Source organism: Sphaerodactylus townsendi, linkage group LG02 (genome assembly GCF_021028975.2).
Source record: "Sphaerodactylus townsendi isolate TG3544 linkage group LG02, MPM_Stown_v2.3, whole genome shotgun sequence".
In the NCBI taxonomy this organism is placed as follows: Eukaryota; Metazoa; Chordata; class Lepidosauria; order Squamata; family Sphaerodactylidae; genus Sphaerodactylus; species Sphaerodactylus townsendi.
Genome location: NC_059426.1, coordinates 84,905,135 through 84,919,118, shown reverse-complemented (window position 1 = coordinate 84,919,118; position 13,984 = coordinate 84,905,135). Strand labels below are relative to the sequence as shown.

The following is a 13,984-nucleotide window of genomic DNA, read 5'->3' as shown; positions in this document are numbered from 1 at the left end:
TTCCCCCCGTTCCGCCCTTCTACACGCCCCCGCTAGAATTATAATAAAAGGTGCGAGGAACCAGCATACGGGAGAGTCGCTTGGAACACGGACACCCGCGCTCCCGTTGCTGGCGCTCTCCACCAGATGAAATCACCGCGTCTCGTCTCATTCTTACGCTGACCTCGCGGCACGACTACAAGGGAGGGGGAGGGGTGGCATGCAAAGGAAGAGAAGGGAGGGAGGGAAGAGAGTGAGGGGCAACTTGCAAGGGACGGGAGGGAGGGGCCAGGCACCCTAGATTCCCTGAATACAGCAGTTACAGTTAAGAAAACCAGGCACGCATTACTCAGGAGTAAGCTCAGTACAGCAACCATGACATACTTTGAATGGCTGCGTCGCACCCGTCAGAGGGTTTCCTCAGAAATGACACCCATTGCCACCAACCACACTTACTCCCAGGTAAAGGATCATGACCAGTCAGCCTAGATGTGTGGGAGAGGTGACTTTCCATTCCCCCAGGGAATGCGGGCACACACATCAATGACATCGCACAGTATCAGGCTGCGTGTTTGCATGAGCACCTACTGCTGGCCTCTGCAATTGATTTGCTACTGTTCCTTTCCCATTTCACCACAATAAGCCACAGCAACGCGTGGCCGGGCCACGCTAGTATATATATAAAAATCTATCAGTGCGTTTTGCTGCTGACAGGTAATCTCCCAAATTACTGGACCGATTGGTTTGAAATTTTCACACAACGTCACATTCGCGTGCAGCCAGGTTTTCATACTGTTTCCACACCTCCTGTTGTGTACATGTCACAACTCTGCCAATTATTGTGTACATGCCACACCTGTGACAGTTGGAACCACAGTTCTGTTCCGCAACGGCGCCATCTGCTGGCCGTCAAAGCAACACCCTCTGATACAAGGGAAACAACCATGCCTTCCTTGAAAATCCTCTGCCATCTGGAGTGAAAAAGATGGGGCCCGCCATCTGGACATGGCCCACCCACCCTAGCGGAGGAAGGGGAAGGTGAGGGAGGGCCCGGAGGTTTGCTGGACCAAACGCTCTGAAATTTGAACACAACGTAGCTCATGCCTCCCAGCGTGTTTTAAGCTAAGTAATTCGCCTGCAAGGGAAGGGAGTGAAAGAGACAGGGCCCGCCACCTGGACAAGGCCCACGCACCCTAGCAGAGGAAGGGGAACGTTAGGGAGGGACGGGGCGGGGTGCCATGCAAGGGAATGGGAGAGAGGGAGGGGAGTGAGGGGCCCCTTGCCCCTCCCCTGCAATCATTGTGCAATGACCCATGTTCGAACTGTTCGCTTCCCCTTTTCTTTCTTTTCCACTTCACCAGACTGAGCCACAGCAACGCGTGGCTGGGCCCGCTAGTGCTATATAATAACTATCCCCCCCCCCCCCCAACTAAGAAAAACCACAAAATACTTTACAACCTGTTGAAATTGCTTTTGGACATCTTACACGGTTTTCCTTCCCCTATCTGCTCGCTAATTAACTAATCAGATAGTTCCATTTTTAAAAAGTTTGCCTCAGAACAGAAGAAGAAAGAGATGCAAATATTCTTACCAATAAAGATAGTGTGCTACTCGAATATTGCCTAATGCTCGGGCCAAAAGGAATCTGACTAGAGCGCTGTCCAGATAGGTTTCATATTTTAGTGCCTATGAATTTAAAAAATCAAATGATTAAAAAATATCAAAATCAAGGTTTTATTCAACAGAATAATAGACTAACAGTGAAATCCTAAGCAGGGTAGTTGCACTGCTGCTGGGGTTGGCACAGCCATGCTACCCTCAAAGAGACTTGCTGCGCCATGACTGGCAAGCCAACAATAATTATAAGTTGTCTTTTTCAGCTTTAAAGCAGCAAGATAGGCGACTCGGGCAGCATGGATGTGGTTGGGGAAGTAAGTGGGAAATTCCCTGCTTTATGGAACCACAAACTACTAGCTTGACACACAGCAAACTAGCTCTGGATACCTCCACACATCAATGTCTTGTTTTACATAAATCAAATGACTCATATTTTGTAAAAAAGTAAATGCAAACAAAATTAGTCTCCATTTCATGTTTTGAATATACGTCACCTGCACAAATTGGGGAAGAAAGTCAACAAGTTCATCATCATTTATTGCCTCAATCCACTGTACAGCTCTTGTTCTTACTTCCTGATCTGCAAAACTTCAAAATATCACAAGATCTGTTATGAACAGTGCACCCCTCAAGGCTTTGTTAGTATTTATGTTGAGGAATCATTTATCTCCACATCCATACAGAAGATACCATAACAGATTTTACTTACTTCTTGTCTAGTAATTCTAGTGCAGTCAGAGGCGGCAAGGGAGGCCACTGTTGAAGCACAGAATATATTTCAGGGAGACTGGTCCAATCCCAGTTTGGGGCACTGGCTAACAGCTTTGGAAGACTGTTTGCATCTGTATGGCAATAATGTCGCTTTTCCCACAAAAAGGCTTTATCCTTTCTAGGCAGCCTTTAAAAAATCACAACAATTTATTAGTTCATTGCAATACAAATGCAGTCACAACAATCAAAAGATCTCCAAAATGTGTTTTATTGCCAAAAGTTTGAGACAACATTGTTCCATTTCACTGACACAAATAAACTCTAAGAAAAAAAGTGTAATTCAGCTGCTGAACAATATTTAAAGTGCTCTGGATAGTCAATGTGCTATAAAGCAGCTGCAAATGTGTTCTAAAGAAACACATCCATTTCATCAGCAAGCTTAGCATGGAGAGAAGACATATCTCAGGTATGAAGGATTTAGGACTTTAAAGCAAAGAAACAGAATCTTAATTTGTTCTGGAAGACAATTGCCAAGGCAACCAGTGAATATAATCATATATAATTCTGAACCAGAATTTTGGTATGAAGATAATTAAATCCACACACTGAGGTCAGATGCAGAGTAGGGAGAAGTTTGCACAGAACCCCCCACCCCCAAAGAGGAAATTAAAAAAAATTAAGTTGCCATGGCAGAGGAAATGGCTGCCATTTGAGGGAGTACTCTTTCTCTGCAAGGGCAATTGTCCTTTGTGAGAGGTGGAAAGTGGCATCCTTGCCATCTTCCCTTTTGCTAGGGCTAGACACCCTTGAAAGCGGCAGCACTGCATGGAGAAAGGAAGACAAGAACCACTGGCCCTGCTACTATGAGGCAGGCAGAGGCAACAGTGAGTAGGCAGGCTGGTGAGCAGAGGAAGTACAGGATTCTCCCCAACAACCTTCACAGGTCTCCCCATTTATATCATCATCACTCATCCAAGTGGCATTGTGTAAGTTCTAGACAATTGGTACTCCATTAACCCTCAGTTTTAAAGAAGCATGTGCAATGGTTGCAGGACCCAGGAAAGGCAGGAAATCAGATGACTGATAAGATCCTTGAGATGGGCATCACCTGGTAATCATGAATCTATAACCCATAGCAAGCTGAAAACTGGATCTCTTGGAGGGTACACCAGTCCCATCTATGACCATGCCTGCTCCTACTTGTGTCTTATATAGATTCAGTCTGTTCTCCATCTACCCAGTAACACCTTTCAGGCATTGGTCCAGTGCTAGAATTGATGCTCTGCAATATGAAATGTGGGTGTCTTCAAAATATTTAGGACACCTTGCTCCAACAATCCAGATGAGCCTAAACAATAACAAAATGGATTGTTGCAAGTGTCCTTCATGTATAAGTTCCCAAGACACAGGGAGGGAAATCCAATTCCATCTTCTGCACATACCCTGGGAAACAGAATGTGACCAACCCAGAGCTATTCTTTGGACACCTACTAGAACAACCAAGAGATGTGAAACGGTCTGCTGACTCATAATGTAAAGGAGGAGTTAGAAGGTTCAAAATAAATTAACTCACTTTGATTCCAGAATTTAACCACCATGAAATCCATAGCAATTTCAATCCTAAAACAAGGCTACAGTGTCCCAACTATCAGCTTCCCCAAAAGTCAAAGTCATCCTCATTTGTCCTAGAATTCTGTCAATGCCCAGATTAAATGTACAACAAGAATACATTTTAAATTGACTGTCATGTATGACATTCAACAGGTTGGCTGCATGCCCTTTTTCATTGCAGTAGACAGGCCATGGGGATTTTGTCATGCTTCAAATAATCTACTACCCAAAAGGAAAAGGTTAAGGTTGATGTAGAAATCAGATTATTTTGCATCCATAAGGAAACAATTTAAGGGCAGACATAGTCAAAACGTTGTCCATTCAAATACTTTGCTTAAGTTGCTGATTCTCAAAATTCAGCAAATTAAAAATATGGGAACAGAAAAGTTAACAAAATACATAACAAGACAATGTGACATACCTAAGAGTACCCTCTTTGGAAAAAATGGAAAGAAGACGCTCTCTTGAATCTTTTTCTAATGTGTCTATTGAACATGTGGAACTATTTGCAACTTGTGGAGTCTTGTATATAACATCAAATGGTAAAGAAGGGAAGTCAATCTAAAAAGCAAAAAAGAATATATATTTCTAAGCAAACTGTACCATGGATTTTTCTGCTGATGGTTTCAAAGCCAATATCCAAATACCAATAGGAACGCTAGCATATCAAGGGTATACCATAGATATTGTATGTATTGGGGACTGTTTAGCAACTAAGTTTTGTATGCATTATTGTATAATTAAAATTTACTTACCTTTTGCAATTTTTGATACTATGTAAACAAAAGAAGGGATGAACAGATTCCTGCAGCTCCATCCTATTCAGGATTCAACCCTTCCCCATTTCCAGGCTCCCAATCTGAAGAACTTCCATCAAAGTTTGATGGAACTGAATGAGAATTGCCCATTCCTTGATTCCCCCACTTTTTACCCATTCCTTCTCCAACAACTGCAGAAATAATGGACAGTGAAAGGGAAAAAAGTATACCCCTTCATTTAGTAGCCTTGGTACATGTACACCTATTCTCCCAGTTTTACAGAAATGGTGAGAGCACAGCTGTCGAGGTCTCTAAGTTGCAAGATCGCACCGCTGTGCTGCTATGGTATTCAGGGAACATTTCCAGGTGGTGACTGAGCTTCTACAAATGCATCATTGCAATATGAAGAGCTCAATTGCCATATATAGAAGAGATCACCATCAGCCAGAATCACCGACTGGTGCACAGTTCTAGGTTTCAGTCAGCAATTCTGCCTTTTCAATAAAAACAAAAACCTTTAAATTCTACAGGAGAACACTTGTGCAATCTTACAATATAATAAAGAGTTAGAAACTTGAAGAAATTAGCTTCCTTGGTTTCCTCTAATCCAGAACAACTCCAACCAATTTCAAAAACAGATGGATTGAACCAGACTGCAGATACTTGAAAAATCTGAGACTGGAAAGCCTGACTGAATTAGAACCTTCCTGCTACACTTTTCCACTTCCATTCTGAAGCAGTAGAGTTCACACCTCTACTTCAGAAGCTTACTATCTCAATCCCACCCCTTATGATTTAACCAATACACTGTCCAAGTCTCTTCTATTACCTTTGCAAATATTATATACACTCCTATACAAAGATTGCATATTTTATTTTTTTTAATGGTACACTTACAGCAATTCAAATAGATTTACAAGTATGACATGACCTGTGTTATATTGCCTTGTCCATAAGAAAACAAAATACATAAATTCTTCATACAAAAATTCATAAGACACAGAGCTTGAAGTCTGAATCTCAGTCAGGCAACTCCAAAGAAGTTTCTACACATCTGTGTTACTCCGCAGTTAGGAAGAAATGAGGATGGAAACTTTTACCCTTTGCAAATTCCCAAGATTATACATATATACAATGGCTGAAGGAGAAAAAGGGGGAAGTATATGTTTCAATACTGTTTTGCAAAGTGTTTCAAAGACAAAATACTCATAGCACTTAATTCCTATGCATATGCATGTCATTGGAAAAGGGACCATTTACTGGTGCCATCAGAATATGTAAATATCAAAGCAAAGTAAGGAGGAATATCCCTACCTGCAATACTATTTTCTCCATCAGACTTCCTTTTTTAAGAGCCATTCCAGGCACAATGTTTGTTGAAGTTGTCCACAGGTGTAAAAGTTTAGTTCCACAAGTCAACATTCTAAAGGCACCGAACAAAGAACAATTATACATGCACACACCATCCCAAATGGAAAAAAATGATTAGGCAGAATTATCAATCAGTTACAAAGTGATGGCACTCTGTATACAAAAACAACTAGATTAATAGCAAATATAAGCAACTGTTTCTACATTCAACATTTAATGTGACACATGCCATGTGCCACACGTTCTTTAGAGAATCATATAAGGCCCAGTCCAGACACTTTAGCTACAGCAGGTATAGATCCTTCTCTCCCCACATGTAAGCTAACACATAATGTCAGTGCTCCCACCCAGAGGTCCATTCACACAAAAACCTCATTACATCTGTCTCCACCACTTTGTTGCACTTAATTTAGCATTTCAGAGACTAACTACATACCATTTGTAAACAATTTTTAAAAAGTTTATCTTTTGGCTTTATCTTCTAGGTGTGTTTCACCACCCCCCCTCTGCCCCCCCCTTTCTGGCTCCTCTGATTTCTTTCATCTCCTTGCTGTCTCCTCCCCATCAACTATCCACAGAATAATGTTCGTTTTTCCTCCTTGTTGACCTTATCCCATCCACTTTCCCCCTGGCCAGTCTTCCTCCTTCTCCAATTTGCATTCCCTGTGCTTCATATTTTAGTCCTTCATATTTTAGTCCTTGTTTTCTCCTGCTCCCTGGTATAGTTACATACTTTCACTATTGGGTGCCATTTTGGATTAGTACAACAACCCAAAACCATGCTGGAAAATCCCCCTATGTGAAATCACTTGTTTTTTGAGAGCTTAAAGTTCCTATTTTAAAAAAAAACAGATTAGTATTCAGACTTTAGGAATTTCCCAGGTTTGACCAAACATCTAACTTAGATCTGGATGATCCCACGGGCCCATCAATCAGAATTAGATATATGATAGAATTAGGTATTTTGAGATTATGATTTAATCAACTGAAGCATGTATATTAAAATAAGTCACCAATGAAATAAGAGCAAGACATACAACCGATCAGATAGCAATAACAATAGCAAGATATCAAAGTGATACTCAGCACTATAGCTGATCAAAAGCGCATTCCAAAACACCAAGTAGATGTACTTTTCATAAAGGGAAAAATGTACAGGGACATTTCAGGATTATGTGCTAGCCACGGCTTGATAACGGCTTAGTTCTTAAATCATGATTACTTCAGTAATTTCTCTGCAGGATTAAAGGAGGTTTTAATTAGGACCCCAAATTATCTCAGCTTCAAAACAATTATATCCATTATAGACCACTTACACTGTGGGCTGATTGCAATGTAATTCTTCTCAAGAATATTTCTTCAATCTGCATTTGTGTGTGAGTGTGTGTAAAGTCAAGTTGCAGCCCGCTTTTACGGCAATCCCACAAGACTTGCAAGGCAAGAGTCAAAAAAGGAAATGCCATAGGTGATTTGCCATTGCCTTCCTCTGTGTAGAGTTCCTGGTATTCCTTGGTGGTTTCCCATCCAAATTCTAACCAGACTGATTCTCCTAGCTTCTAAAATCTTACAAGATGACTAGCTGTCAGGGGATCGTATCTATGTGATTGAAATGCATTCCTAAGACAATTAACTGCTTAAAGCTACAAATCAATGCTGCTACTAGATATATGTAACCAGCCTGCTTTATGTTGCCACTGCCATCTGGAGCATTTTTCCCCTTGATTTATACTTTGTGGCTTCGCATGCTTTGTAGATAACTATGCTTTCCCTGACACCCTGGTCCCATGAGAAACAGTGTTGTATCCATCATCTTGTGGGGAAGAAAGCCAGGTGGCCTTCTCTTACTATCTGTCGCTGACCTTGGGGCGCCACAACTTCTTGGGAAAGCGGGAGGGGGGATAAAGGGGATGGCAAAGACCAGGCTCGTCAGAAATGGCTTTGCCAAGCTTTGGTGCTCTGACACTTTATCAATAAACACTACTGATCATCAATACAGAGTTCGTTTATTGGCTTAAGGTTCAAGACCAAACACTAGCCTGGGCCATCCAGAATACACTTTACAAAAAAGGAAGTGAGTCCACATGGGGAATCAACAAACCAGTTAAATTAGAAAGGAAAATACATGCAGATTCTGCAGAATCCACATGTATTTTTTCTTTCTAATTCAACTGGTTTGTTGATTCCCCATGAGGACTCATTGCAGAGGACAACGGTTCAGATAATGCAACTTGACATTCCATACAATTTTGTTATGGAAGATATTTTTATACTTACTGTTTAAAGTCAAAGAGAGGTAAGGAAACTTGACCCAACATATCTGGACCTTTTCTCTGCTTATTTGTATCAGGTGAACTACCACCATTTTGATTTAATATTCCAAAGAGTGTAATGCACAAGATAGATTCTAATGGCAACTGAGAGATCTGAATTGGAAAAATGATTCTGTAAAGGAAAAATACTGTTTTGTTAGGGAGACTAGAAAGCCTAAATTTTTGAAATGATGTGAAGGCAGCTTCAAGTAAGATCAATTTTCATACACAAGTCATAATTGTATAGGAAATCGTTCCACATGAGCAACAACCAACTATCTCTTTTGCCCTGCACAAATGTATCATGCATGGCAAACGTCACACAGGATTTTCAGTTTTCTACATGGAAGTGAATGCTGTATAGAAAATTACATTACAGTTTTTCTTTGTTCACATATCTGGCAGAATTGGAAATAGAGAAGTATGCAGAGAAAGTTCCTATTGTCACTTCAGGGCTGCCCCCACTTGTCTGCTTTCTCTCACTGGCATGGGCTGGAACAGAAGGTGGAGAAGGAGGAAGCACTGCTTCTTCCTTACTTTATCAATGGCAGGGGAGCAGGAGCTTGGAAGAAGCAATAGCAGAAGGGCTTCCTGCTTCTGGCCACTGTAGCTTGTCTGTGTTCTTTCCTGGCTGACTGGCAACTACAGACTGACGGAGAAAGCTGTTCTGCTACCTCCTTGTTCCAGCCCACTGCTGTTGCCATGTTGCCTATCAGCTTTTTTTCTGCCTTGCAGCCATGGTGTCACTAGCAGCAACAATCCAAATCTCCCACCACCCTACTTGCTTGCCATTCTTGTCTGTCCGGTTTGTTCCCCTTGACTATTGACTGCCTATACCCACTCCTGCAGACACACCGAGGTAGCTTTCTGTTCTAAAATCTGCTTTCTAGCTTATCCTCTCTCATTTGGATTGTTTAAATAATACCCTTATTTATTTATAGAATTTTCTACAAACCTGGAATTTTCCCCAGGTTCCCTCTGTGGCTCCACATTTGGTGCCATACTGAGAATTAGATTTAATAAATGGGGATCAGCAAGAAACTTATTTGCTCTCTCTCTTCTCTCCCTGCTTCTTTTAGTCTCTCAGTCTTTCCTTCTCCCTCCTGCCACCCCTTTCCTCTCTCTCTCTCTCTGCTCTATGCCTCTCGCTTTATCTCACTTTCTGCCCTCCCCCATCACCATCCTGGCCTCCCACTTGTTTCCATTCTCCCTCCCACAGTAACAGTGGCAACAGCGGCCCTCCTGGTATCACAACAGATTTCCAAACTACAGAGATCAGTTTCCCTTAAGGTTGCCAGCTCTAGGTAGGGAAATTCCAAGAGATTTGGGACTGAAGCCTTGGAAATGTGAGGTTTGGGGAGGGTACAATCAGTGGTGGGATCCAAAAATTTTAGTAATAGGTTCCCATGGTGGTGGGATTCAAACTGTGGCGTAGCGCCAATAGGGCTGGGCGGGGCACAACGGGGGCGTGGCCAGGCATTCCGGGGGTGGGGCATTCCTGGGCGAAGCTGTGGCAAGGACGCAGCCGCTGCGCCGGTCCTTGGGCGGGAAACGAATGCACGCAGGCGCAGGCTGCCACGCACGCCGGTGCACCTCCTGCTAGACTGCTTCAAGTTCTGCGCGCTGTTGCTGAGAGGAGGGGCGTAACCAAGGCAAAAATCAGGTGGCAAAATCACCAATGAGTAACCCCCTCTCGGCACACACAAATAATTAGTAACCTACTCTCGGGAACCTGTGAGAACCTGCTGGATCCCACCTCTGGGTACAATGCCATACAGTCCACCCTCTAAAGCAGTCATTTTCTCCAGGGAAACTAATCTCTGTTAGTTGGAAATCAATTGAGGACTGGAGATCACCAAGAACTTCAGCTGAACTCCAGATGACATAGATCAGTTCCCTTGGAGAAAATGGCTGCTTTGAAGGATGGATTCTGAGGCATTATTCCATTGAAGCCTCTCGCTCCCCCGAACCCTGACCTCATCAGACTTCACCACAAAATCTCAAGGAATTTCTCAGTCCAGAGCAGGAAACCCTAGGCCTGGCCCTAGTACCCTCCATCAAAGACCAAAACAGGGTTGGAAAGGGCTCTGTCCCCTCCTCCTGCCTTTATTGCCAGGAACTGAAGCCTGGAATCTGCGACAGTCTTGCAACAGCCACTGAGGAAATCTCGATTAAAGCTACAGGTGCTTCTTTTGTTGTCGTTAATTTTTTTAAAGCCCTCCAATGTATTTTTTTAGATTTCAGATTTTTTTTGAAAGATCCATCTTGCCTTTCATAGCGCCAGTTACCAGATTTAAGTATTCAAAGATTTTGCTGATTTTGCTATTAGAATATAAAATGACAAGGTAGCTGTCTGACATAATTACATTATTATAAACTTTTAAATATCTGTATTAGCCAATAAGATTCAATTTCTATGGAGGACCAGGATTGTTGGAAGAAAACAGTTGAGAAGGGAGGGAGTAAGGGCGGAAATCAAGGAATAGAATTTATCTTTTTCTAAACTGAGAGGGAAGGTTTGTAGAAATAGAACAAAAATCAGTTCAGTAATTATCAACCTTGGCTTATGTTTAGTTCACCCCATGTCGAAGTCTGAACTTTCTGGACAGTCTACTGAAGGGTTAAACATTCTAGTCTCTATATGGGCCTCTATATAGGCTATAGGCTATATAGCATCATGCTGGCAGCGGATGATGGGAACTGAAGTCCACAACGTCAGGAGGGCTGCGAGTTTGACACCTGTGTTCTATCCTAAGGGGTCTCAATAGTCAGCGGGTCATGTGGTGGTCCTAGAGAGGAAAATTTCCAGGGGACATCTCAGTGCATCATAGTTATGTAATATCCCAAGATAAAAATCAAAACACTTGAATTCAGAAACTAGAAATCACTTACAATTCATCCCATTTAATCAAATAAAAGAAATTCTTGTATGTGCCAACTTTCTTGGAGTGAACAGGTTTGAACAGATCTCTTCCATTGTGGGTCAAAGAGCAAACCAAATAGTATTTTTCGTAACTGGAAAGAGAGACAGCGTTACAAATCAAAACGATGAGATATACACGTTCGGAAATTGTAGGTGGGTGGGGAGGGGGTTAAAGTTTAGTTTAATGAATTACTCACGTTGAGACCCAGCCACTGAGAATTCCATGAGCAGCAAATATTGTGAATTGGAGGTGCTCTGTGGTGGTCCATGCATCTTTAGTGCTTGTACTATTCTTTGGAGTGCATGCAGGACTGCTGCATGAATTCAAGTAAAGTTGAATAAGGGCATAGACTGCTGAAGTCAGCTGATCTACACTTGTTTGCAGAGGGTTTGCAGTTTGTGATGAAGCTAGATTGTAAGATTTTTTTTTAGGAAATAATAACTAAAGGAAGCATTAAAGATGAAAGATTAAGATATGTTCTTACCTATTGCATCCTTGCTAGTATCATCAGAAGATGGCAAAGGCACCTGTACAAAAAGATTTGAAAAATATCCTCACAAAATGATTAGATTTCAAAAATCCTCACAAAATGAAATGATTTCAAAATGGTTTGAATATCCTCACAATTGAAAAGTCTTTGGCACATTACACCATAAACATCTGAACCATTTGCAAGGATTGATCTATTTAGCCAAGTCTCCTAGCAAATATGAACACTACCTTACATAAACTCATTAAAGAATTAAATGTCACTTTAAGTCAGTAGAAATCAACCAGGGATATTTTTTTCAATTGCTTTGGGCTTTTCCAATTCCCCCACTTTACTGTGAAAGGTCAGCAGTGGATGTGGGACTGGAAGATCCTTTTCACTCTCACCAGACAACGCAGTTTAAAGGCTGGAACAGAAATAGATCAACCCTGCCTTCTCCAAAGTAAATACTTTACTGACTTCTGAGGAGTAGAGAAAGAATTTTCCTTTCCATGCAGTGTTTCTTTTGGAAAGTAAGAGAAGTATGTGACTCACTATCAAATTGCCAGCAGTTGATTTTTCCCCCCTATGTTTGGAATGTTGGCTATGAACACAACAGAACACAACATGACTGCAGTAATTACCTCAGGACTTTTACTCCTTGGAAGATTAACTGTTCTTCTTAACTTCTTTACAGACGTTGTAATTGCAGGAGTCTCTACCCCATCCAATGTAGAGCAAATTTTTTTAACTGACTTAATGATCTGTTCTACCACTTTAAGTTGATTCTGACAAGAGAAGCACATCACCAGAAATTAAAAAAAAAATAAGGATGCTTCAGTGCTAGATCAACAGTCTTCAAACATTATTATGAACACAAGCAAGTTTTCATAACCAAATAACAGCCAGAACAGCCTAGCTCACTGAAACAAAAGAGGCATTTACACAAGCATGCAGGCTTGCAGGAACGGTCCATTGGATACTCACTGTGAAGGGACCTTCTCCTGGTAGCCAGGAGGATATCTTGCCGAGCAAAGGCGAGAAACATCTTGCTGGGTGTTTCTCGCCTTTGCTCAGGGAGGCAGGAAAAAGAATTTGTCACTTCCTGTAGAGGCTCTGGACTCCATTTTTCCAGTATCTGACTCAGCAGTGACAGAAAGAGAACTAATAAATGGATTTGAACATTAACAATAACCTCAACTATCGATGCAACCATAATGTATTAACACGAAACAGGAAGTGAGTTAGAAACTTAGAAAGCACATGGTAAAAAAGGTAACGATGCCAAGGGAGGGCCAAGATGTCCTCCTGCCTACCAGGAGAAGGTCCCTTCATGGTGAGTATCCAATGGACCGTTCTCCTGGAGGCAGTGGACATCTTGCTGGGAACTCCCAGAGCCGTGTCCCAAATGTAGGGTGGGCTATCGTTATATTTCCAGGATGTGCTCTAAGACTGCGTGACCAAAGGCGGTCTTAGCGGCCCCCCAGGCGTGCAGTTTGTAGTGCCTGACGAAGGAAGATGGGGATGACCAGATTGCCACTTTGTAAATTTTCTCAATAGAAATGTTTTGCCTGAATGCTGCGTTTGAGGCAGCCGATCGAATTGAATGAGCCGTGATTCCGGCTGGTATTGGAAGATTTTGTGCCTTGTGAGCTTCTATCATACATGCCTTTAACGTAGAACTGACTGCAGTTTTGGACATTAGATGACCCAGGTTAGAGGGCGATGTATTGATGAAAAGGCTATTTGCCTGATAGAGTCCGTTTGGATGATAAGGGCTTTGAGAGCCCTTCTGACATCCAAGTTATGGCAAAAAAATTATTTTGGATGCCTGGGCTGTGGACAAAAGGTGGGAAGCACTATCTCCTGTTGCAGATGAAAGGAGGAGCTGACTTTTCTACATGGTAGAGACTGGTTACAAAAAGTTGGGGGGTGGGGCAGTGCACTGACTGCTTGTGCAGTACAGAAAAAAATTAGAATTAGTACTATAAATCATTCTTTAAGGACAGAAATCAGAGGGTTGTGGATGGAAAGTAGTTGCCATCAGTATGGAACTTCCCTTGAGGTGTTCCCCAAGGATCAATCCTATCCCCCATGCTGCTCAATCTCTTCAGCAGACAGAGCTAGGATGAAATTTAAAGATGCAGCTTACCTCACTTTTAAGTAGTATGTCAACTTGATTATGATAGGCTTCCAACAGCTCTTCAAGAGAGTGACTAGAAAAACAAAAATGGA

At 42.0% G+C, this 13,984-nt stretch overlaps 1 protein-coding gene across 1 annotated transcript in view; it reads right to left on the bottom strand.

Moving 5' to 3' along the window:
* Positions 1–13,984, bottom strand: part of PIK3C2A (phosphatidylinositol-4-phosphate 3-kinase catalytic subunit type 2 alpha) — a 65,209-nt gene that overhangs the window by 25,749 nt on the left and 25,476 nt on the right. Inside the window, exons 8-18 of the mRNA XM_048483946.1 lie at positions 13,902–13,965; positions 12,394–12,537; positions 11,765–11,807; positions 11,477–11,687; positions 11,249–11,371; positions 8,322–8,489; positions 5,991–6,099; positions 4,340–4,479; positions 2,306–2,494; positions 2,091–2,184; positions 1,571–1,665 (exon numbers count right to left, since the gene is read on the bottom strand). Of these exons, the coding sequence (XP_048339903.1) occupies positions 1,571–1,665; positions 2,091–2,184; positions 2,306–2,494; positions 4,340–4,479; positions 5,991–6,099; positions 8,322–8,489; positions 11,249–11,371; positions 11,477–11,687; positions 11,765–11,807; positions 12,394–12,537; positions 13,902–13,965 (1,380 nt within the window). The remainder of the gene's footprint in view (positions 1–1,570; positions 1,666–2,090; positions 2,185–2,305; positions 2,495–4,339; positions 4,480–5,990; positions 6,100–8,321; positions 8,490–11,248; positions 11,372–11,476; positions 11,688–11,764; positions 11,808–12,393; positions 12,538–13,901; positions 13,966–13,984) is intronic.